The following is a 26,743-nucleotide window of genomic DNA, read 5'->3' as shown; positions in this document are numbered from 1 at the left end:
TCCACTTAAAGGAAACTGACATGGTCACTGTATCAGTTTCCCTCTCAACTAAATCTGTATCTGATACTGCCACAGGTTCTGACTAACGGTTTCCGTTATAGATCGGTATTATTCCGTGGCTCGGACAGGAGCGGCATCGGGACGCATACCTTGGATGGCCTGGTCCTTGCTGACTTCGGATGTCGAGATCTCGTCCAGAAAGCCTTGGATAAATCAGTTTCTTATGAATCCGTGACTGGCTAGGAATCGAGTGAAGCGCAATATGTTCAGTGACTCGCAGACCATCAACTTTAAACTACAAAGTGATTTTTATTTTAATAACGCTCATTTCTCCCTTTGGTCCTGTGTCGTTCCTGCAGTCTCAAGAAACCGAATGTCATGTTGTGAAATAGAGACCCATTCTTCAACAAGAACGATTTTGTGATGTCCAATGTTTGTATCGTCTTCAAGTTGTCTTTATTAAATGGAATAAGACGCTTCCAGAAGTTGCATGCGTGCACATCTCTGCTGTTAAAGTTCCATTTTATCAGTTCAGACATTGATTCCTCTCTGGTACTGGCAGGCACAAAGTGACCTTATCCACCTGATTTGGGAATTCTAGAGACTAAACCAGACGGGAGGATAGCGTGGTTACGGAGTCCGACTCGTATCTGCCTCTCTAGCGGTCAGGGGTTCGAATCCCGTTACAGCCCTAAGAAATTTTATTTGATATTATTTGAAAAAAAGTGTTGTAAAATGGTCTTAACCCATCGTTCACGACTCCCAACGCGTATAGATGGACTGTATGACTGGAACACTTATTTACATACACAAAATCGAAGTCGTTTTGGCAATGTTTCTTCTTGTTTTCTTCAGTGTCTTCCTAGAGTACAACTTGTGCCCATTATCTGGTCAATTCTGAACTAAGAAAACAAGCTTTATTGCCCAGTAATTTTTCTAGATATCAAGGAGGCATTTGACAAAGTTTGGCACCATGATTTGCTTTTCAAATTAAAAAGTGTATTTTCTCACACTTACGACCTGAAGTCATTCCTTAGCGGTGTAAGGTGAGAATTTACACAGAGCTTTCAAACATCCAGCCCATCGAGGCTGGCGTTGCTCAAAATGACTATCCTAGGAACAGTCCTCTGCACAGTTTACACCGCTTGCACCCCGCCCCCACAACCTTCGCGGACGATATCGCCATCCTTCCCTTACAGCACTAGACCACCTAGATGTTATTACAGACTGGTGTACTCGGTGGCGACACCCAACGGAAGTGCTCATGCCACATTCTTCTGACGGGTCGTTGGCTGCCATAAAATGACGGACGTTGTGCTGTCGGTCTTTAACCGTCATGCAAGATTTTCCGTGGCACTAGATCGCGGATGAAGGTACTCGGCACCTCCAAACACTAAAACTTTGTAATAAAAGTTTGCTCCCAAGCGGAATCGGACAAGTTAAACGTGGGAATCGTGGGAGGGACACCGACCTCAATTGGGTTTTGGAACATATTCCATCGGGTGACAGTGTTAATAGAATTGCCGTTATTAGAATTTGAATTTGTAAACACAGTTCTGATTGGATGCCCTCCCCTCTCGGCCGGGGCACCTAGTTACCTATGCAAATCCTGCGGCTTCAATCATCCTCCGACTCACAAATTATTCCGGGGTTTGTTCAATCATACATTCCTGCACCAAACTGGGTTTACCAATTATAATTATAATACCGATTGGGTTATATTGCCGTATGAAACATATATGGTACTGGCTTCCAATCTCCTACCAGCCATCCTCGTTCTCTTTCATTTCCATAATTAATCATTTACTTAGTTAATTTTTTTTTCGACATCTCTCTTTAATTTTGAAACCGGAAAAACCTGAAAGAAAGATCATCTTGCCTTTGAGGTTTTTTAAAATATATTTATGTATGCGTATTTATAATATATATAGATCCCTCCTTTGCAACTTTTGTCTGTTGTCCCCGATCTGTCGAGAATTCGAGCAAGCGTCCTACAATGGAGAATTCCACTCCATACCATACTGCTTGTCTATACATCCCCACACCACCATTACTATCTACGCGGATGATACATGAATTTTGTCTTCTAAACTGAACCTCCAACATGCAAGAAAATTTTGAACTTTTTTGTACAAGCGACAAGAAACTACTGATTTCCACTGAAGTATGATACTTAGGCCTACAAGTGGATAGCAGACCGTCGTGGAATCCCCACACAGGCCAAACTAAGGAAGAATTTTAGGACCGATATCAGACATGACTTTCAAGAACAAACTAACACTGAACAAAACTTGGACCTATAAAACAGAGGTGAGCTATGGGTTACCACCAAGAGATCTGGTATCCAACTAATCCAAGCATACCATTCAAAAATCCACAGAAAAATAATCCAAGCTCTTTACTACGTCTCTAACCTCCGATCTTTTAACCCATCCTAACCCTAATGCTCAAGCTTTCTCTTCCACCGATCAAGCAGATTGGAATGCCCGAGAAAGGGAGAACTGACTTTTAGGACAGCAGTCTGTTTTGGCCGTCGAAACTTGTAAGCCCAAATGTTTAGAAAACAACTATTCCCATCCCATTTTACATTTTACAGATTAAACGTCCATGTCGGGGATTCTAACACACGAGATCTACTTAGCAAATATGAGTCCGTCGTGCTAACCAATCTATTATTCCCTTTCCAGCTTAAACTTTCGTCTGTTCTGACCGATCTCTGCTAACGGTTTTCCGAGAAGAAAAGTAAACCTTCTTTAATAAAGAACATAATTCTTCTCAGGGGTACTGATCAAGAATTGCTTTTCTAGGTATAATAACCTCTTCGAAGCTATTGCAGGGCAGATGCGTAGGATTTGCTCTGTTGGATGTGCCTCCTCCATACACAGTCGACTACTTCTGTTGGCACTTCGGTCCTAACTGACCCAGCCCACGATCACAAGTTTCTCCGATTCATTCCTGTCTGAGTCTTTGCTTTCCAAAGTCGCACACCCAAATCGGTAAGGTCATCATAGAGGTCATGAAATCAGCGTGGTCTAGCTTTCGTTCGAGCCCCACCGGATCAATCGAAGCAATCTTTTTTCCGTTCTCTCCAGATGGTCTCACCGAGCTCTTTTATTTAGCTTTATCAGCTGAGAATGAGTAAGCTTTAGAAATATTTCCCTCCGAGTCAGAACTTTTGGATTAGATTTGCAAAAAAAGGCATTGTTCTTTTATTAAAAAAAAAAACCTTATCAACGAAAAGGAATTTTATCATGAAACTTTATTTTAATTACTGGGGTTTTATCGATAAATTAAGAAGAAATGTAATTAAACTTTTCAAAAGGAAAACAGTGTTCACTTTTTCCAATTAAAAATTCGTAACACCTCCGGATTTTATGCAAATTCAGCTTATAAAATCGTTGGAAACCTTAATTTTGTCTACGTTCATCCTATCCCAACAATGTTTACATTTTATATAATTATAAATGAGAATTATTCAGAAATCGTGAGATGCGGTCTGGTGTGATGTAGGTTTCAGAAAAACATTTTCTTTATCGTGCCAACGTTTCGATCTTTATTGAGATCATCTTCAGAGCTCAAAGTGTTTGTCTTCTGTGTAATTGTGCCATTCTTGCGTGTCGTGTCGAGAATGCAATGCATAAATGAGAAAAGCGGATGAAATCAACAAAAACTCTCCAAACGTTTTAATTTATATCACCAATAATAATTTTTTTCAGAGTCCGAGTTTGTCCCATTATGTGTAGGTCATAAGCTGTAGCAGCCTTGAAAAGATTCCTGCAGGTCAGCGTAGTTGTTAGAAAGCGAAAAAAAATTTTCTTTGATTTCCCCAAAAATCTTTATCAAGGGTTTTTCGGGGTGTAGAAATTGAATATCAATATTGTTTCCTGATAAAAAATATTTCAATCCACTTTGCTACATTGCTCTGTAACCAAATTATTATGTACTGATTATATTAAAATAGATAACATACTGGCTAGCCCTTACTCTCCCCTGTCAGATATTAAAGTTATATCGAATAGAAATGGTAAATACTTTAATAACGAGGAATTTTTTGAATATATCATGTTACTTCTTAATTAATGTAAGGTATTGGTTGAAATGAAATAACGTCTCGAGCGGGATTCGAACCCACGACCTTCGGCTCAATTCGCGGCTGCTCTAACCACTTGAGCTATCGTGACTTCTATCCGCTCGGACACCAACCTCCTTGTGTCCTTTTTGCCATTTTTCAAAGGTCACGGGTGTGAAACCCACTCGTGACACTAACTTTTTTATCTCAGCCGACACCTTAGATAAAATGTATAATTAATTAATTTAAATCAGTCTTTCGATCAGTGTTCTGTTATGATACTCAAATCCGGGTCTTTCAGCAATATGACAATGCCACAATTGACCATATTAATTAGTCCGATGAATTATTCTTTTTATCTAAGGTGCCTGGTTGAAAAACTAGTGCCACGAGCGGGATTCGAACGCATTACCTTCGGCTAAATACGCCGCTGCTCTACCACTTGAGCTATCATGACTTCGATTCACTCGGACACCAAATTATCATTCGAACCAAATTACCGTACCAAATTCGAAAGGTAGGTTGAGGTGGGAAGTTGGTGTCCGAGTGTATCGAGGTCACGATAGCTCAAGTGGTTAGAGCAGCCGCGTATTGAGCCGAAGGTCGTGGGTTCGAATCAAGCTCGTGACACTAACTTTTTTCTTTCAACCAATACCTTACATAAAGATTAATTAATTGAAAGAAGTTATTTGGTTGATCGGGCCACGAAATGGGTTATTTCTTAAATTGAATTTCCCATTTGCGAAATGATCAGATGGTTATAATGACCCTCTTTTTGTCACTTTCTTAACAAATTGAATAATATTACATGAGCCGATATTTGAGAGAACTATACTGATGCACAGAGATGATACTGATGCTCCACTCAATTTATTTAGTTGAAAATTAAATCCATTATCTTTCTACTATTATCTTTTCTTGTTACGGGTAATTAGGAGCTATCGTAGAACAAATTAAACATAAATAATGTTTTGTTTACTTCCTTTATTTACTTTTGTACGAATTAATCCCATTTGCAACGAAAGTAGCATCCCCTTCTATTCTGCTAGGCCGAAAGATCGTTTTCAGTTAATCTTTTTTCTTCGTCGATTTCATTTGATATTATTCTTATTCTTAAAGCTTTTTCAATAGCCCACTCAGGCATTTGACCGAGGATGACAGTGTTAGGGTTATAATGTCATAAGAGAAAGGATACAGCCAGGGCGAAGTCGCCAGAAGGATGAGCGTAAATCATTCTACAATAGGACGGGGTTTTCGGCGATTCAGAGGAGCAGGGCATCACACCAGAACGCAGGGAAGGGTCGATCTAGGTCTACAGACGAGAAAGACGATCGATTCATCCGTAATCAGGCGTGGAACTGGTCTTACCACAGCTCAGAAAATAGCCTGGCTTCAAATCCCATGGGAATGTGAATTGGTCATCGGAAGATTGGGGACGAGTTGTCTTCACTCAAGTCTTCATATGGGCGTTATTTCATATGGAGACGCTTACGAGAAAAGTAAAGGCCTCATGCTGTACGGTTTCTCAGGTGGCATTCCAAGGTGAATAGTTGAAGAGCATGTAGTGCCATTTGCCCCCCACTTCGGTGAGAGATTCTTGCTAACGCAGGATAATGCCCCATAGAGCATGTATTTTGGATGAGATTCGATTGAGTGCTTGGTGTGGTCAGCTCGATGTCCTGATTTGAATCCAAAAGAAACATTTGGGATCAACTTAAGCGACGAGTACGAAGGCGAAACCCAGATCTTAACACCCTAGAAGAGTTGGAAACGGCTGTTCTTGATAATGTGAAAGATTCCTCAGAATTTTATCAGAAACATTTTCCAATGCAAAGGCATTTAACGGACGTGATTCGTGCCAGAGGTGTAACCTATTTTTATGCAAAATATGAAAAAACGTTAATACGTTCCACGATTCAACAAGGTTTCCGAGTTGTTGACACTCTCACTTGATCTCCTCTGCTCTAGAGAATAAAGAATACTGCTTTGGTACTTTCCTAGAAGTAGCTGTTCATAGGGTGTGGCACCGGGGATGCTTTATAAACTTAAACGCTTCCAACCCACTCCTTATTACCGTATCCTGAAATCCTGTGTAACGAACCACTGCTTCAGAGCGAGGTGCGGCAGCTCGAGATGACGGATGTCAGACAGACACTGGCGTCCCACAAGGGAGCATTCTTTGTTCCATCTTTTATATCGTTTATACTGCTGATCCACCTATAACATCCTAATACCATCAACACCTTAGCGAACGATACCACAATTTCGTGCTCTAAATCGATTCCTATCTAAGCTACCCCAACATCTTATCGAAGGCTAGTGCAAGTGTAGAAAGTAAAGTTGAATAAAGAAAAATGTACTCATTATACTTTCACATGGAAAAAACAGCCTTGCCCTCCACTGTACATCAATATTAAAGAGGTTCTAATTTCAGTCAAATACTGACTAAACCTAGACAGCAGACCCACACAAGAATTATGTGACAACTAAACAGAAAACTTGGACAACTACTAAGACTTCTAGGACTGAAATCAGTCTTGATCGTCAACTCTAAACTAACCTTATTCAAGAAATTACTACCTCTTTGGACATTCGGAGTTGTAGGTTCTGCCAAGCCATCCAATCCTTCCCATCATAAGTCCTTAGAAAAATCTTCAAAGCTCCTTACTACGTCACTAATCTCACTATCCACAACGACCACAGCATTCCTTTCCCTTTGACAACGAACTGATACGTTCCCGTTTCCAAAAGTTTCACACCAACCTCTCAACTCATACTAACTCTACGGCTCATGCCCTCTCTACACATTCCCAACCCGAGAACCCGCCACGTAGCCTAAATCTACGATGAACTCGAGACTTCCTTGCCCTTTAATCTCTCAGACCAGCATCGGCTGGTTTCTCACGGCATTGTCCTCACGGTGCAGAGTTGGTTTTTGTGCTGTGACAGTTTGAAAAAAATATTATCACATTTTTAATGTTCTAATATGTATGGGCTATAAATTAAAAAAAAATCTTTAAATGATTTTCTCTACTTTCTACTTAGATCGACAACGGATTGACGAAAGCTTTGCATCTCCATCCTACGTTTCAATGCATAGCGGTCCCGCCTTCAGTTCCGACTTACAGTCCATAATGCAGCCGAGTAAGTGAAAAACACTTTTTGGAAATAACCTTACTAAAAATTAAAATGACTAACATACTACTAATCGACTCTATCTACATAACCCGAACCAAGTTGAACTTCAGCGATGATGTTATCATCTGAGATATCACGCATCATGTGGAAAAAATTTTGAAATAAACTCACCACAAGCATTAATCATAAATTTTGATTGGTTTTGTTTTAACTGAAAGATTTTTTTATGCTTCCTCCACTGTCCATTAAAAGAAGACTTTATAATCGACGTCCATTGCAATCCGATGATACATTATAATTCAACAGATTAACAATAAACAAAAGTACTAACAAATCACTAATCTCTAACGCTAACCGGATTTCACTTAAATACAGCTGTTTTTTTTATGGCTATTATCCAGGATCTTCTCGGGGGTATGTCACGCGACCGGCGCCTCCAAAAAACCAATTCAAGCCAGGACTACCGTATCACAAGGGGTGTAAGTTTTAATCACAAAACTCTAATTTCTTCACTTTGGCTTAGGGCAAATGTGACAATTTCCTTGTGTAATATCTTACAGACACTCATTGCATGTTGTTAATAAGACAATTCTTACAGCCAATTAAGATAGAAGAAGGTGTTAATTTACAGTAAAAATGCCTTGCCCTTCATTTTTAAGGGCTTGGCATCTCTGGAATTAGGCTCTGGAATTAATTTCTGACCATCCAGAACAAAACATAAATCAGATTTGTTATTTTTTTAGTTTATGTTCACATTATTCATGAATTTCAAACAAAACAAAGACCTTTTATGTGCTGGTACATTTTGAATTATAAATATCCCATTATCAATTGATCGACCCTTCACTTGGTTAGAACAATTCAGATTCTGCAAAACACTGCGCTCGCCCTAAACTCATGGGATTTCTGAAAAACACTGTAGGAACATTACTGCAACGCCCCCCCCACCATTAAACATATGGGATTTCTAAGAAACACTGTAGGAACAACACTGCATCCTCCCTAAACTCATGGGAATTCTGAGAAACACTGTAGGAACAACACTGCATCCTCCCTAAACTCATGGGATTCCTGAGAAACACTGTAGGAACAACACTACAACCTCCCTAAATTCATGGGATTTCTGAAAAACACTGTAGGAACATCACTGCAACGCCCCCCGACCATTAAACATATGGGATTTCTAAGAAACACTGTAGGCACAACACTGCAACCTCCCTAAATTCATGGGATTTCTGAGTAACACTGTACGAATAACTCTGTACCCTTCCTAAATTCATGAGATTTCTAAGAAACACTGTAGGAACAACACTGAAACCCCCCTCCCCCAAACTCACGGGATTTCTGAGTAACACTGTAGGAACAACATATAAACAAACATACACATATGTAAAAAAACCCAAGGAAACTATTGGCATCAATCTGCAACCCCCGCCTAAATTATTCAAATGGAATTTCATTTGAACCTTTTTCGAACAGATTTGGAAACCGAGGCAAAACCAGGAATGAGCAGGGAGGTCGAAGAGCCTCGACCGTTTTATCAGAATAAGGACAAATTACTTGTACACGAGCGTAAGTCTTTGTGATGGAACCGTCCGTTTCTCTTTTTTTATTAAGTCTTCAACAGTTTTAAATTGTATTCTTCAACTTCAATTAAAACATAACAAAATTTTCTATAATTCCTAGCGAAAGACACGAAGTATGCCAAGAAGGCGAACAAAACCGCACAGACCGACCAGCAGCCAGGGCCGTCTCGCGAACTGAGCCCGGTAGAAATCATAGTCCAACCGGTAGATCGTAAGTTCAAAACAAAAGTTTCTCATGTCGATTTACTACATTTTTTGTTTTAAGTTTAGCGTCAAGTTCTCATCAAACGTTTTGTGTAAAAGAGACAACATAATTGTGAACTTGCTGTTTTTTTAAAATTTATTTAAACAATTACAAGCCAAAGCATTTTCAATTTATTTACGAATCAATTTCGGACTTTTTCAATTTTAAGTTAACCCATCGAGCTAGAAATTAGAAAAAGAAAGCTCGATTTTATCAAATGTTTTCAAAATGTTCTCTTCTACTTTTTTCTATTTTTTGTTTAATCCAAAAATTGAGCTTTTTATTCTCAGAAACGGATAAGGAGAATGTAAAAGTTGCGAAAAAGTCTTACAAGGCCGTTTCGCAGCCTGGGCCTTCTCGTCCGATGAGCCCGGTTGAAATCACTATCAGACCAATAGAGAGTAAGTGACAGCAATAATTTCGTTACACCAGCCCCCAACTACTATTGTCCTTTAGATAGTCCTTTTTTTTCGCTCAATTTGTATTACAACTTTCATTTTATCATCTTAGAGACGGAGAGCAAACGGGCCAAAAAGGCAAACTATCGCCATTCCAAGCGGAAATCCTCCGAGCAGACGAATTGGGCTGAATTTCTGAAAAGTTTAGACCGTAAGTTTTTTATGGATAAAAAACCAACTAAAAATAATAATTTAAACCGTTGACGGCATTGAAATGTCGGGCATTTTGTTGGTTCACTTAAATCACAAGCCGGCGTCCCACAACGGAACTTTCTTAGTCCCATCATTTACACCAATTATACTTTCCTGTAAACCAAAAAACCTACGCGGATATTAAAGCAATTTCGTCTTCTAAACCGAACCTCCGACATCCAAGAACAATTTGAGCTTATTAAAGACTGGTGCAAAAAGTGGCAAAACAGTACATAGCTCATAGTTTAGCCCTAGGTGGAGTTGGTCAATGGAATATTGGTGTGTCTGGAGGGTTCGGTGAGCTAGGACAGGGTCGGAATTAGAGGTTAGGATGGCAGTGCCAACAGTGTTAGGATAGTGGTATAGTGATGAGAAGGGATATCAGCACTATATACAGATTAAAGTAGTGGGCCGAAGACGTTACCCTGAGGAACTCCCGTGTCCACCCAGTACAAAGGAGAGTATCCGATCGAAACATCAAGCTTTTAACATGCGGTTTTTTATCGGATCGAAACAATCTTGCGAAACGAGTGTACTATTTCTAAATTGCTGACATTTCCGATTGTCGTCTGCAAAGTACAAAGTTCATTAGGTATTCATGGAGAGCAGACTGACGTGGAATGCCCACACAAGAGTTGGACAACCCGAAATGCTTTTAGGGCCGAAATCAGACATGACTTTCGAGAACAAACTAACAATGAACCGAACAAAACAATACTTCGATAATATAGACAGAGTGAGCAATGGGTTACCACCAACACATTTGATATCTCACTAATCCAAGCATTCTAGTAAAAAGTCCTCAGTCGAATTATACAAGCTCTTAACTACGTCTCTACTAATTTTCACTCCACGCTTACAAACCTCCCTAACACTACTGCCCGACTCTCTACTACCTATTTGACGTGATACCTCTAGATACTAATTCCAATCAACTACTTAAGACTAAAACCTAGACGAGGAATACCCACACAAGTCCTAAGTGGCACTAAACAGAAAACTTCGACAAAGAAGACTTTTAGGACGGAAATCTGTTTTGACCGTTTAAACTACGTCTGTAAAAGGTACTATTGAGACCATTTTGGACATACGGAGCGGAACTGTGGGGTTGCGCCAATCTAACGAATATACAGCATATTGTTAAAAAGACAAACCTGTCCACAACGACTTCAACCATTTGTCAACGAATCTCTGGAGCCATCCAAACCCTCTCTTCACCTTCATTACCAATTAAAGTTCCATGATGTGCCTGGATACGAACAAGGAATGCTCTTTCTTGTCTTAGGGACTTACTCCGCATTTAAACTTTCGTTTGTTCTGCCCGACCTCTTCTAATGATTTTTGTGGAAAATTTCTGCTTCTTTATTAAAGCATAGAATTATTCTCAGGGGTATGATATTCCTTTCCAATTTTATTCCACATATGATCATAGGTTCGATGATTTAAATCTATTCGCTCCGTAAAAAATACACTTTTTTATTTTTTGTTAAAATGTTTTGTAAACAAGTTAGCATGGATTCTGTGATATTAGGGATAATAAATCCGTTTACAGAAAAATTTGGAATGGTACAGAAAGGCGAGGTCAAGTAAATTTCAGGATAGCTCTTATCTTTTCGATTTGATTCATAATAATTTGGGGCACATTTAGCTTAAAGCCCTGCAATTTCTCTTGTATAATTTAATCAGATGCATCAGATTCATTTTGCTCTGTTAGTTCCAAAATGTTGAACGGCTTTTTAAAAAAATCTCTAATTCCGAAATCTTAAAAAAAAGTGAATAGATAAAGCGTACAACTGTGTTATACACAACGCTAAAATCACGCGTAAGATTTATTCGTTTATTGATGCTGATCGGCGAAAATGATTGCATTAAAAACTTTAGGTTCCACCGAGATTCGAACTCGGATCGATGGATTCCGAGTTCAGAGTGATAATGACTTAACTTTTGTGTTTCCCTTTTCATTTGCCAAATAAATATTGTTTTGTTTATGATTTGGAGTTTCAATTTATATCAATTACACCTGCATGATGATATCTTCTGAGAATTTACATTTAATTAATGAGGTTAGGGAGCCGCTGTAGAATATTGACTCTTGTAGTGTTTGTTCCATTTAGACCTTGAAAATGTCAAATAGGTGATAGTGTTTGCTAAACCAAAATTTAAAATGGCACAGAAATGGGAGATCAAGTAAATTTTGGCATGTAGTGCTGCTATCTTTTGGATTTGATTTAAAACATTTTGAGATACATTTAGCATTAAGTGCTACAAGTTGTGGTGTAAAGATGACCCAGGTCCGACTGGATCAGATTCCTTTATCAATAGTTGACCCAAAGTTGTTGATCAGAATATCAAAAAGTTATACAAATATCTAGTAAAAAAGTAAACAGATCAAACAAACAGCTGTATTCTGTACTAAGCTGAAACCACGCGCGAGATATTTTTTTTATCGAATTTTAAGCTGATCGGTAAAATTTGTTGTAATAAAAAGTTTCGGTCCCACCGAGATTCGAACTCGGATCGCTGGATTCAGAGTCCAGAGTGATAACCATTACACCATGGGGCCTCATGGTTGAAAATGTATCATAGCAATATATATTTTTATTTATCATATGTTTATATTTTTATTCGGCTACATCGAAAATCAATTAACTAATTTAAAGGTATCGTTTCTTCGCTTGACTGTACTTTGGCCGGGCTTAAGCTGGGAACACACTTACTCGGTGCAACGCTATGCGACGCTACTCGATGCTACCCGACGCAAATATAAATTCCAATTTTGCATAAGATTGTATTGCCCTCGTGCACATCTGCCCGATGCTATGCCACGCTAACCTACCCGACGCTCTGCGATCCCCACTGTCAAGATTTTCGTCGGGTAGCATCGAGTACAGTCGAAGACAAAAGAACTGGACACTCATATATTTATTACAAACTAGAAAATTGATCAAAACACCGGAATAACATTTTTTTATGTAATGAATTTAACTGACAATTTATTACACGGTTTTGCTCATAAAATTTAACTAACAATGTATTTCATGATTTTGTTCATAAAATTACACCATTTTTGTCGAGTAATGTCAATCCAGGACACTCATATTTTTTGTAGTTTATTTCAAAGTATGTATATGTAATCGTTATATTGACTAAAACTTTTTTATTTTAATGAAAACCCAATTTAACGATATCAAAAATTCATGAGTTTTTATAAAAATTATTTAATTATGATGCTTCGGAAGAAAATTTATCAAAACACCGGAATAACTTTATTTAAAACAATTAAATTTAACTAACAATTTATTACATGGTTGTGCTCAAAATAATGCATTAAGAACAAAAGTGGCGTAGCGATTGTGATACCCGCTGTGGACTGTACGTGGCGTGCGCTTGACGTCGCATAGATGTGCACACCCTACCAAAACGTGGCAAGGCGTCGGGTAGCGTAGCATAGCGGTGCATCGGGTAGGTGTGTTCCCCGCTTTATGCTTTCCAGTCGCAAAGGACATGTCCTGCTGTTTCATGGCAGAGTGGGCAGGTTTCTTTCTCAGTTTTCCATTTTTTTAAGGTGGTAATTGAATGTACAATGACCTAATTAATTCTTGCTTGGTGAGATAGATAGATTTTTCTTCCTGTTGATTAGGGACGGTTAAGGAATTCACTCTGTGTATAGTCATTTCTTTCACCATCTATTTTTTAAAAATTGATTAATTGAGCAACAATCTGCGCGAAGATCAATAAGCTACATAGATAACGAGATAATGAAAAAGAAAAAGGGGAAAATGAAATGGCATAGAGTGGAGAACCTATCCAGTGATGCACTCTTTAATCGCTTAATCACTCGCACCCTCTTAGAGCAGTGCAGCCACTATCGTCGTCACGCCGAGAAGGATTGTTGGGAAGAGATCGGAAAGTTGTACGTGGGGATTAGAAGATTGGAGGTTAGGGTGGAATGTTTTGTTGTCGATTTAAAAAAGGGAACATTTCATCCCGTATGGATGGTGCGAGTGGAAACATAGAACGTTGACGTAATCGTAGGACCTGGATTATTCATAGATCGGAAGTTTTGGTTGCATCTCATAGTTCTATGCCGTATGCCTATATTGGTTTCAGTATTTAGTTATATATGGGTATTTTGTTGTCAAGGGAGAAGTTAGATTTCATGTCTAGAAGTCTTTTAAGTAATCGGTATAATCCGTTCAGTGCTATATTTTTAAGTCGATTATGAAGATTCCAGGTGTATCGTTTGTTTCGATTTAACCCTAGCTAGGACAGGGTCGGAATTAGAGGTTAGGATGGCAATGCCATCAGTGTTAGGATAGTGGTATAGTGATGGGAAGGGATATCTGCACTATATACAGATTAAAGTAGTGGGCCGAGGACGTTACCCTGAGTTACGCTGAGGAACTCCAGTGTCCACCCTGTACAAAGGAGAGTTTTCGATCGAAACATCAAGCTTTTAACATGCGGTTATTTTATCGGATCGAAACACGCTTGCGAAACGAGTGTAACTATTTCCAAATTGCTGACATTTCCGATTTTCGTCTTGTAAATTTTTCATCAAACGCCACGGTTATTGGAAAACAGGTCTCAAGGAGGAAAAACAGCCGAACGTGAGTGGTAAAGTTGTGAAGCAAGATTATCAGAAACCGGGCACCTCGCATCAGCCCGATACTCCTCATCTCGAGAGGAACACACAAGTCCAAAATGGTAAGTTGCCCGATTATGGGTTTTTTTATTGTCCGGATCTTCATTTGACGTCTCCTCTCCCCAGAGTCTGAGCTGAAGCGCAAAAAGAAGAAAAAAAACGGATATACAAATTACACGAGTCCAGTGGGATCAAGCCAGCCTGTCGAATTTGGCAGTAAGTTTCTTTTGTTAAATACATTGTCTTAATAATTAACCCTTTTGCCAATAAAATTACGGGTTTTCAGACAATATTTGATATTGTTTTGTTACTTTTTAATAATCAATAAGAGAAAATTTGTTTTTTCTTCGATCAAATTAACCATTTTCGCACCAAATTAACCTTTTTGAATTTCAAATTAATTTTTCTTTCAAGCATTAAAAAAACTCAAGTTATAATATGAAATATAAGCATATAAAGTAAAATTCTTTCATATTTGCGGGTTTTTTAATATCCAACTAAAAGATCTTTTGAAAATTAATTACAATTAATGCTGTGCTAATCCTGTATGAAGATTTTTTGTGATTGATGCGGAGTGTTGTTTTATTCTGGTTTTTAAATTTTTTTTTTTTAATTTTTTGTTTTACTAATATATATGTTTTTGTACCTGGCCATAAATTTGTAATGAAGAGACAATAGAAAAAAGGGAAAAACAAGAAAAATTTTGCGGCTAGAGAATGTTTATATTAGAAAGGAAAAAAAACATCGTAAATTTGCAACAAGATAAAGATAATATTTGTAAACTCTACGAGCATACGTTGCCAAAGGATTCAAAGAATATGGATATTTTGTAAAGAGAGTCTCGTCATTGACATAACAGTCCTGTTACCTGCCAATAACAGGTGGTTTGAATTTTCTTCGAAGATTTTAAAATACTATTTCACAAAAATAATAAGACGTTAAAGCTGGGCGCGCACTTGGTCGGAGGGGCGGCGGGGCGGCGCGGGTCGGAATTGTGAAGGCGCACACTATGCAGGAACCGCTCTCGGCCGCGTTGGTCGAATTTTCCCCTTCAATCTGACTTGCGTTGCGGTTTAGTGTTGATTTTGCGTTTCCAGGAGTCCCCAGATCACAATAATTTTTTTTTGGTTATTGTGAAAAAAGGGCCGGAGGCGACGGTGGGAATCGAACCCACGACCGCGGCGTGAGAGTCTCTCATGCTAACCACTCGGCTACCGCGGTCCCCTACACAATAAATTTTATTCATAATAAATAGTTGTGACGAGGAAATTATTTTGGTCGCGGTCGCAGAGTTGGAAGAGGATGAAGAAAGGCTGAAACGAAAACGAAAACCATAGGTACATGGAATAAACACCAAACGCCTTACGTTTGGAGAATATCACCATTATTTTATGGAAATGATCTTGTTTTCAAACTTAACTTGAAACAATGCTACTACTATTCCAAAAAGCAGGATAAACAAAGCAGCACGTTGGCTTCGCCTTTACAAATATGGCGTCCGAGGGCAGCCGAATATACTCGAACTCAACGATTTCCGACCGCCGCGGCGCACACTAGGCCTGTAGGGCGGCAAACCGCGGGCACGGAGCCGGCTTCCAGAAGTCTGGAACTTCTTCATCTCGGCTCCGCGCCGTGACTTGTCGCCTTATTGGCCTAGTGTGCAGGGTTACATTCGTTTCATTGCATTTTTCTCGAGGTCGGTTTCGCGCCGCTCCGCCCTACCGGCTTAGTGTGCGCTCAGCTTTAGTACTCTTAATTTTTAGTACTAACAACTAAATCAGTGAGAGGGGACCGCGGTAGCCGAGTGGTTAGCATGAGAGACACTCACGCCGCGGTCGTGGGTTCGATTCCCACCGTCGCCTCTGGCCCTTTTTTCCCAATAAGCCCCAATTGGAACACACAAGAATTCGTACTATGGCTAATATGCAAGATCATAAGGCCAATAAAAAAATAAAATAAAATAAAAATAATAAAATAAATAAAATAATAAAAAAAAGTAGATTTTTATCAATGTTTATCAATCTATCATGTAGATTTTTAGATTGCTGAAGAAGCAAGGGTGTTACGAATTATATACAATTCATAAAAATATAACATTTAATATAAATAAGAATCACCCATTTTTATATTTAACAGTATGTAAATTTTAAATTTAATTTTACCAGAAGACCATATAAAAACCAATTGCAATTAAAATAACCAATTAAAAAGTATGTAGAAAAAATAAAAATAAAGGATTCTTCATTTAATTTAAGAAATTTGGTTTTAAAAGCCCAGTTACTTTATAATTTGAACAAATCTCAAATATGTTTAATTTGATGAATTTGAATGATTGAAATGATTAATTTGATATAAAAAAGGGTTAATTCGGTGGGGCAAATTGTCTTTTATATCCTAGGTTTGTTGATGTTATAAAAAAGGTTAATTTGACGATAAAAAGCTATACATCTAAAAACTTGTAAACTTTTAAAAAGCACGTCCATGCGACGACGCTGGTCTCCCATCACGCGACACAATTCTGTTCATACTACCACAGATCACCCGATATTCCTTTCGGATAAACCCCTCATTCGCTCTAACAATTTATTAAATTTTACAGTTTCGTGGTACGCTTGACCAATTAATATCTTTCAATTAATTAACGATTTTAGTTGAGATAAACGAAAGATAACGAAACTAGTGAGTTTTAATAAGTTTAAATAAAGTATACCTTCACTAAAGCTGTCCGTGGGTATTTCATTTGTCGCCAAGAATAAATAGATTACACATTTGAAAAATGGCAAAACGGAGGGAAAATTCAAAAAGTGTGGTTGAGATGGGCAGTTAGTGTCCGAGTGGATCGGGGTCACGATAGCTCAAGTGGTAGAGCAGCGGCGCATTGAGCCGAAGGTCGTGGGTTCGAATCCCACTCGTGACACTGACTTTTTTATCTCAACTAAAAACCTTAATTAATTGAAAGATACTAACAATTTATATTCACACAAAAGCATACTATATTTAATATAATGCCACGCAAAGGCCAGTCCGTTGTCTCGTAGTTCATCCTGCAGGTTCCTAGTCTTTTGCATTGTATAGCCTATTGCACAAAGAGATTTTCGATCGTAACTGTTGCTTCGATTTGTCCTGCTCGAAGTCCCTTGCCTATACACAAGTGGACAATTTGTGGATGAGTTTCGTAACCAAACCAACCACGTTCTTTTGGCCAAGTTCTCTACTTTTACAAGAAACACTAAGTTCTTTTTATGATTTTCAATGTAGGTACTTTCAATTATAATATAATTGACGAACTAATTTTTCATCTCAACCAAAACCTTATATATTTAAAAAAAATTAAAATGTCAATTATGACCACTAAGCAAATATGGATTAATTTATTAAGGATAATCTCAAATGTAATAAACGAAGGCAATCAACGTTATGCGGAGCATCATAATAACGCAGAACGTTTCTTTGTCGACTGGACTTACATTTTTGGGGAGACCACTATCCTTAAAAAACAGAAGAAAACTAGTCTTAGTTCAATTTAACCACTTCATGTACTTCGAGACCTCGTAGTCGATGTCGTAGGGTTTTTTCGTAATTGTGCAAAGCTAATATAAAAATAGAAAGCTGCTCTGATGATGGTCCTATAAAGGCCGAAAGCTTGGCAAGTAATCGCAGAATCTACTTCTTTCTTGTACCAGAAACCAGATCCCAAACACATTTATCTTCGTGGTCGATTCTTCTTCATCAACATTATTTACTGTGTATTTTGACTACGATCGCACCTAATTACCTGTAACTAATGTAGAAAAATAATGGATTTTATTTTAAACTAAATAAATTGAGTGGTGGGTTAATTTGTCCATAATTGTATTTAAAGTAAAGGCTGGGTTTTGTTTCCGAGTGCGGATCCGAGTGTTTCGTCCAGACGCGCCAAAATTGATTTTCCAAAAGGCCTGAGTCGCGCCAAAATTGTTTACGATAACTGAGGAGATGCTTTGACGGGACGACTCGGGCCGTTGAATCCGGGACGAACACGACTACCGATTATCATATTCTATAATTGTTTAATAGAAGAAACGATAAATCAGTGACTGGAAAAATAACGGAAACAATTTGAAAAAATGAGTAGGAGGGATATTTAAGAGTTTATACGAGGGGTTGGATTCGATGAAATCGCTTGAAATTCGGGATAACCGGAGAAAAAAAGTTAGCGAATATATAAATATATTAATTTAGCCAATTTTGCGCGAACGTAAGAATTGAAAATGGACAAAAAATCCGTTGCCGGTTTCCTTGATCGGGGTGACATTGCGACGATCGCATGCCGACGAGTGGGGGCGCGGCTGACCGCGGGTCAGGGCTCATTCTCCTTACGCGTCTCGTCGGAAGAACACGTCTTCGCCATAAACGCCCAATCTTAGCAAAAATCCCTTCTTCCTGGTGACCGAGGTACAGATAAGAAATCAGTTGTAAAAATGAGCGAAGAAAAGAAGGGGTCTTCCGAAGAGGTAAAACCAGAATTGATTATTGACGTCGACGCTGAGTACGAAACAATACGTAAGTTAACCCTCGGTACGACCTTTTTTTATTTACTCTCTAATAACATTTTTTTGAGAAGTGTTGGACGACGACGATGTTGATGGCATTCTACCCCTTGATGATATCCCGGAATCGGTCAGTTCGAATCTATCAGATCTTGGTTGTATAACTCCCTCGCCTTCGAACTGTAAGTTTTTACCTATTATCATGAAAGGAATTAACTTTTATTCAAAAACATTATTCACCAAAGATATTTTGTTTTCAATTTAGCGTTACGTTAGGATCCCAGATAATATTTTCAAAAATGTTTCCCATAGTCTTAATATATTGCTAATCCTAAAAGCAATTTATTCGTGAGAAGTCTTTTAAATTCATAGCTTTGAAAAATGATCCGTTTTATATCTGAACCATCACCGAGTTCGCCATATTATAATTTTTTTTGTTAATTCTCAATCCATCTCCACAAATCTCGACTTTGTAGCTAAAACTTTTGTTAAAATTTTGCTTTATTTAACGCCTACTTAAAAAAAACTAATACCCTAACTTAAACGCCCCGCGTTGAATTCGTCGCCATTTTGGGTCGAAAAGGATTAGACAGTAGCGTCACCAGGCGATCGCGATTTTCAAAAAAAACAAAACTAGATTTTAAATATCTCCTATATCCCAATAAAAAAAACTTTTCTATTTATATTTCCTCGATTTCTCCATTAGGAATAATTTTTAATTAAATATTTTATGGCTTGTTTAGAAAATGTTCTCACTGTATTTAAAGAATATTTCCACTTTTGTCCCGACCACGTGGTTTTAACTTTTCGTAACTTTTTATTGTTAAACTAACCTGTTTTTAATTCACTTGCCCCCTTTTACTTTCTAAACGAGCCAAAAAACTTAAAATACGCCATCTAATATTTTATTTATTTTTTTAAAATGAAAATCATAGCCGACGACGAGGCCCCGAATTCGTCCGTTGCCGAAAATAAACCAGGTGAGAAAAGCCCTTCGCCTGGGAAATGTAAGTTCTACCCGATATTTTCTCGTTATTTTTCTCTTATCTTCTTCTGAATTTTTATTTTTTCACTTAATTGACCTTTTTCATCCCTGCATCAATTTTTTTTTATTCATGTAGAGATTGTATTGCGGCCTATTTGAATATTTCGTACAACTTGGAAAATGCCCCGTGGAATTCGCTCTAAATTCAACCCGTCGGAAATAAACCTTTTTCACATCTGAATTTTCACAGGGTTAGATATAAAAATCGTCATTAGGTTCTTTGTGTTTTTTTTGTTTTTGTTTTTAAAAGTTCCCCAGTCGATCTTCATGAATTTTGAATTACGGTTTAAACAAAAACGTTCTTTAAATAATTTTATTTGAGGCCTAATTTATGTTGTACGTGTTGAGAGGTCTATTTTAAATCGTAACTGTTAGAACTTTTTAGCGTATTTTTTAAAAGTTATATATGGATTTCCCATAGGCCTTTTTCTGAACCAGTAGAAAAAACGAGCCATTTTGAAAAATCTCAGTCGATGTAAACCAAATCCTGACTTTCTGTTTAAACGACAGGCATTTTTTAAATATTATCCTGGGTTCTAATTTATGTAGAATGTCCATTTTGAATAGAAAGGATTATAAATTCATTGGGTATCTTTCATGAAGTCTCATTCGAAATCGTATTTCTTCGGAAATTAAAAAAGAGACATTTTGGAAATATTGTGAGTTGGTCTTCACAAAATCTTCGCTAAAAAAACGGCATTTTGTTTAAAAAAGGTTTTAAAACAACTGGCCTAATTTTAATCTTATTAGGAGCCTAATTTAAGTTAGACGGTTAAGGCCCATTTTGAATGGAAAGGGTTAAAATTTCTAGCGTGGCTTTTGTTTTTTAAAGTTTTTTCCGCTTATTTAAACAAGTTCCCCCTTTCGATTACATGTGTTTCTTAACAATATTATTTTAAATTCTTGCGTTCTCATAACAAAATTGGCTTATTTACAACGAAACTTCTAGAAAAAAAGACATTTTGAAAAACGGATCTGGTTTTAAGTAGAGATAAATCGCCTTGAACGGCTAAGCACGTGTTTACTCGAAAAAATTCATTTTCCATTTTACTTAATTAGTTTTCATATAAGGATTCGATTTATTATATTATTTTTTATTAATATTCGATTAGTTTAGAAGACGAAAAAAATTAATTTGGAAATTTCCGCCGACCATATGAGCACTTATGGTATTTAAGTTTTAATTTTTTTATTATGATGCAAAATAAAAAAAAGTAGATTTCAAAATTATTCTATCGGTTTTATGATAAACTTAATTCATGATATTATATTACGCAAGGTAGTAAAACGCTTAAAAAATAGACGTTTTTGGATTTTGAATATTATTACGAGCCTAATTTATGTTGGATTGACGGTGTTGTTGAATCGAAAGGGTTATAAATTGTGTTTTTTTTTTGCTTTTTTTTTAAAATAAAAAGTGTAACTTTTATTTTCGTGTATTCTCATAATAAAATCGGTTTTCTAACCTCGGAAGTAGTAAAATTGAGATATTGTGAAGAACTCCCAGTTGATCATTATAAATTGCGGTGTAAAGAATATGCTTTTTTTTAAACATTATGAGCCTAATTTATGTAGGATTGATGGTCTTGTTTGAATCGAAAGGGTTATAAATTGTAAGCGTAACTTTTATTTTCATGTATTCTCATAATAAAATCGGTTTTCTTACGCGTCGGAAGTAGTAAAATCGATATATTTTGAAAAACTCCCAGTTGATCATTACAAATTTCGGTGTAAACAATACTTTTTTTTTATAAATATTATGAGCCTAATTTATGTTGGATTGACGGTCTTGTTTGAATCGAAAGGGTTATCAATTGTAAGAGAAACTTTTATTTTCGTGTATTCAGTAACAAAAAAATCGATTTTCTTACACTGGAACAATTAAAAAAAAAAAAAAGAATTTAAAACAACACAATCACATCACAAATCTTGACTTACGGTATAAAAAAACAGGCCTTTTTTTAATATTTGTAACTTAACGTAGAACGTGTTTAGGGTCCGTTTTGTGTCTCCGTGTCAACACTAAATTTTACGGCCACTGTCGCAATTGGATCGGATTTTAGGAAATGGACAAAAATAATCCTAACAGGCCGATGTTTAATATTTAGATGACAATAAAAGAGGTAGAGACGATTTTGAAAATATTTTTTTGCGCTCACAATTAACAATTCTCAAAAACCTGTTATTATTTTAACATCGATGTCCGCCGTACTGTTTGTCACATTTTGTAGGTGTCATACCAGATCTTTCCCATATTAAACTTTTTTATGAGAACAACATAAGTCAAATTTCTTTAAAAAAAAACGATTGTTCCGAAAAATATGTCGCTGTGTAGCAACTAGGCTTAAAAATCACGATGAGATATTTTTCGCGACAATCGTTTTTTAAAAGAAATTTGACTTTGTTGTTCTCATAAAAAAGGCCCGAAGCCTACATGTCGCCTACAGTCTGACCTACATCGGTGTACATTTTCTTCAATCAACATAAATACATTATATTTCGGATGCCCCCAAAATCTATCTGTAATAAGAAAAAGAAAGAAAGAAGTAACGAAGTAAGAAAAAGCAAACGGGTCTTATTAGTTCCAAAAAATCCGCACGTAAAGTAAATGAATATACCAGACTGAAGAAAAAAGAAAAAAAAAATAGATTTTGCGAAAAATCAGTCTATGTCAATCAAATTTTAACTTACGATTTAAACAGTAGTTTTTTAAAGTGGGGCTAACTTTGGTGATACTAGGTCAAAACATATTAGGCAAATTGAACAGAAAAAACAGGTTTATTTTAAGCAGCTTTTAAAGGCCTTGTATACCAATTTTCATAGCAAAAAAAATTTTGTGTTGGATCAGCTGAGAGCGGCTTTTTTATGTCCGGTGTCACTTAAAATTCATATTCTTAGGATTTTACCTAAAGTCCACGTTTTTCCTTACATCAGTTGGAAAACCACATCTTTCTACTTCCAGGCTCTGTCAATAACTTTCGATCTTATTCTAGCGTAATAAGTGATATAAATAAATTGAAATCAACAGAAACCCTTCCAACTTTTATTTTATATATCAAACTAGAATTTATTTACAAAGGCCAAATTTTTCCCATTTCGTGTAGTTTGTTCTGAACCATTGTATAGTTTCTTCTATTACCATTTTTGTGATTTGTGAAAAAATCGGATGCACACGGAAGGGGAAAAACTTGTGATGAAAACATTATTTTTTGATATCCCCAAAAATTTGATTCAGTTGTTCGTTAAATCCTTAAAAAAATTGTTTTAATAACAAGGTACTTCCTGAACTTTTTTTAGTAATACCAAGGTATTTCTCGATTAAAGTTGAATTTCTACATGAACTTGCAGGATGAATGATTGAGTCAACCTTCATTTTGTTATTTTGTTAATAAATTGAATAATATAAAACATTTAAATGAGTACAGAACAGTAGTTCCAGCCGACACACCAGAAAAACTCAAATTTACTTTAATCCACTGTATTTAGTGGTCTATTGATCAAATTACTAATTTCAATTAATTAATCTTTTTATGTAAGGTTTTGGTCGGAATGAAAAAGTAAGTGTCACGAGCGGGATTCGAACCCACGACCTTCGGCTAAATACGCCGCTGCTCTACCACTTGAGCCATCGTGCTATTAGTCAGAGTTGGGTGAAAAACTAAAATTCAACTAAAACTAAATTACTTAGTTCAACCGGAAAGGTCAACTAAACTAATAGTTTGTAATCGTAGTTTCAAACTAATTGAGTTCAACTAAATTAGTTTAGTTGAATGCGAAACTAAAACTAATTTAGTTGATCAGATTTAGTTGAACTAAAAAGTACAAACTGTTAGTTTTAATTTTCAACTAACAACTAAAACTTTTTTTGAACAAGACGGTCGTTGGTTTCGGAGAATGCCACACACACACACTCACACGTACATACAACAAAAACTCAACTAAATTAATTGAATTGATTGATCTCAATTGATGAACTAAATTAGTTTAAAAACTCAAGAAAAGTTTTAGTTGTTAGTTGAAAGCTAAAACTAAAATTAACAGTTTGTACTTTTTCGTTCAACTAAATCTGCTCAACTAAATTAGTTTTGGTTTCCCATTCAACTAATCTAATTTAGTTGAACTAAAAACTGTCGACTACTTTAGTTGAAAAATTTAGTTGCAACTACTTGGCAACTATTAGTTTTTAGTTGAGTAGTTCAACTAATTTTTAGTTAATAATGCCCAAGTCTGCTAGTAGTGTCCGAGTGGATCGAAGTCACTATAGCTCAAATGGTAGAGCAGCGGCGTATTGAGCCGAAGATCGCGGGTTCGAATTCCGCTCGTGACGCTGACCTTTCCATTTCAACCAAAACCTCTCATAAAAATAATTAATTGAAATTTACTTTAAATTTTGATTTCAAGCCTTCGTCATATTCTGCTCGCCTTTTTTTAAAAATCCAGATGGGCAAGAACTGACACATTTTCCGATTTTAATTAATTCTTTTTTTAATTTTTTCTCTTTTATTTTCAAATAAAGGTTTTCCAGACATTGACCTCAGCCAGGATTTAGATATTAAACCGGAGAGCCTTTCCCCGTTATTTAAATTTAGTCGTGCCAGATACGAGCAAGTTACTTTACGTAAGTGTCTATTTCCTTTGTACGACAAATACAAAAGTTATTGGTTCCACCAACATGGATGCCACGATGAATACTTATTTTTTTGTATTTGTTGGTACTATTATAATCATATTTTATTTTCTTCACTATACTTTTCAACGGCAAAGTTTGCTTTTTTCTGTTTAAAAATGTAAAACTGTAAAAGTTTTTTTATTTTTTTTGTCAAATTCACAAAATTTGTTGAAAATCGCATACAAGCAAACGCATTGCTTATGAAAAGTTTTTACCCTGAAGTGTTTTGGTTATTTTCGTCTTCTTTTTTTCATAATGAAACAAGGCGAACCTGAAGTTAGTACATCAGCTTTATTCGAAGAAATGGATTCCCTCGATTACAAACCTGAGCCTTTACCTCCAGTCGGCAAGTTACATGGCAGGAGTAAGTGAACAAATACCATACCGTATATTATTTCCAATGACCCTTGTACCAATTGACGTGTATCAGGAGTTGCTATTCCCTCTGCAACGTGCTATTTATTCATTATTAAAAAAAAAAGCAGTGAATTGTTTTCCCATTATTGATGTCCTCAGTAGTGATGAATCTTATAATTAGTAGTCAATTTAATCAGCCACAGATCGTCGCGTTGGGATGGAGTGAGATCACTTTCAAACAAAAAATCTTTTTATACAGGATGTTACAGGGTTAAATGTCAATACTGACATGGTGGATTCGCAAAATAAATCCCTAGTTCAGTGCCACCTGGTCTTGACCCTTTCCTGAGATATTAACTTATTATTAGAATAAAATCAGATTTTTTTGCAGATAAAATCGTAATTTCTCAACTTTGAAATACAGATCTGACCTTCATTTCGTAAACTACGTGAAATTTTACCGAAGATCACATTTCCGTTGAAAAATTCGCGCTTCCGAATACACAGTAGCCTCTCCAAATATAACAAATGACAAAAACCATGTTTTTTTCTTTTTTACTCAATTGTAGCTCTTGCAATGACTTTTCCATCAAAATTTTCGGGGGATTTCACGAGTCGCCTTATTTTATAAGATTATTAGGAGATGGTGAGATGCGGTCTGGTGTGACGTAGGTTTTAGAAAAATATTTTCTTTATCGGGCCAACGTATCGGATCTTTATTGAGATCATCTTCAGGGCCTGGGAATTTTACAAATGAATGTAGGATGTGGAAAAAAATTATGAATTTATATAATGCTTGAAAATTTTAGAAAAAAAAATCAACTTTTCTAGCATTGTATAAATTCATAATTTTTTTCCACATCCTACATGAATTTATAAAATTCAAATAATGTTTATACATCCCAGGCCCTGAAAATTTGAGATCATCTTTAGGGCCTGGGATTTATAAACAGTTTGAATTTTACAAATGCATGTAGGATGTGGAAAAAACTATGAAATTATATAATGCTTGAAAATTTTATAAAAAAAATCAACTTTTCTAGCATTGTATAAATTCATAATTTTTTTCCTCATCCTATATGAATTTATAAAATTCAAACAATGTTTATACATCCCAGGCCCTGAAAATTTGAGATCATCTTTAGGGCCTGGGATTTATAAGCAGTGCTTGAATTTTACAAATACATGTTGGATGTGGAAAAAAATTATGAATTTATATAATGCTTGAAAATTTTAGAAAAAAAAAACTTTCCTAGCATTGTATAAATTCATTTTATTTCCACATCCTATGTATTTATAAAATTCAAACAATGTTTATACATCCCAGGCCCTGAAAATTTGAGATCATCTTCAGGGCCTGGGATTTATAAGCAGTGTTTGAATTTTACAAATACATGTTGGATGTGGAAAAAAATTATGAATTTATATAATGCTTGAAAATTTTAGAAAAAAAAAACTTTCCTAGCATTGTATAAATTCATTTTATTTCCACATCCTATGTATTTATAAAATTCAAACAATGTTTATACATCCCAGGCCCTGAAAATTTGAGATCATCTTTAGGGCCTGGGATTTATAAGCAGTGTTTGAATTTTACAAATACATGTTGGATGTGGAAAAAAATTATGAATTTATATAATGCTGGATTTTTTTAGAGAAAAAATCCAAAATTTTCTAGCATTGTATAAATTCATATTTTTTCCCACACCCTACGTTTATTTGTAAAATTTAAACAATGTTTATAAATCCCAGGCTCTGAAGATGATCTCAATATAGATCGAAACATTTCGATGATGTTGAACAACTTTTCA

At 36.3% G+C, this 26,743-nt stretch overlaps 1 protein-coding gene and 1 non-coding gene across 2 annotated transcripts in view; one reads left to right on the top strand and one right to left on the bottom strand.

The window, feature by feature from the left end:
* The window catches only part of LOC106664105, a 61,373-nt gene that overhangs the window by 18,209 nt on the left and 16,421 nt on the right, over positions 1–26,743 (top strand). The window contains exons 2-11 of the mRNA XM_014389524.2: positions 7,115–7,213; positions 7,609–7,686; positions 8,687–8,779; positions 8,894–9,004; positions 9,328–9,438; positions 9,548–9,646; positions 14,272–14,394; positions 14,459–14,548; positions 24,423–24,524; positions 24,841–24,939. Of these exons, the coding sequence (XP_014245010.1) occupies positions 7,115–7,213; positions 7,609–7,686; positions 8,687–8,779; positions 8,894–9,004; positions 9,328–9,438; positions 9,548–9,646; positions 14,272–14,394; positions 14,459–14,548; positions 24,423–24,524; positions 24,841–24,939 (1,005 nt within the window). The remainder of the gene's footprint in view (positions 1–7,114; positions 7,214–7,608; positions 7,687–8,686; positions 8,780–8,893; positions 9,005–9,327; positions 9,439–9,547; positions 9,647–14,271; positions 14,395–14,458; positions 14,549–24,422; positions 24,525–24,840; positions 24,940–26,743) is intronic.
* On the bottom strand, positions 12,179–12,250 carry Trnaq-cug. Its single transcript has one exon. It is a non-coding gene; the product is annotated as a tRNA-Gln (tRNA).

Source organism: Cimex lectularius, unplaced genomic scaffold (assembly GCF_000648675.2).
Source record: "Cimex lectularius strain Harlan isolate CLEC.00 unplaced genomic scaffold, Clec_2.1 scaffold82, whole genome shotgun sequence".
In the NCBI taxonomy this organism is placed as follows: domain Eukaryota; kingdom Metazoa; phylum Arthropoda; class Insecta; order Hemiptera; family Cimicidae; genus Cimex; species Cimex lectularius.
Note: the sequence above shows the minus strand (reverse complement) of the source record. Positions and strands in the feature narration are given on the sequence as shown.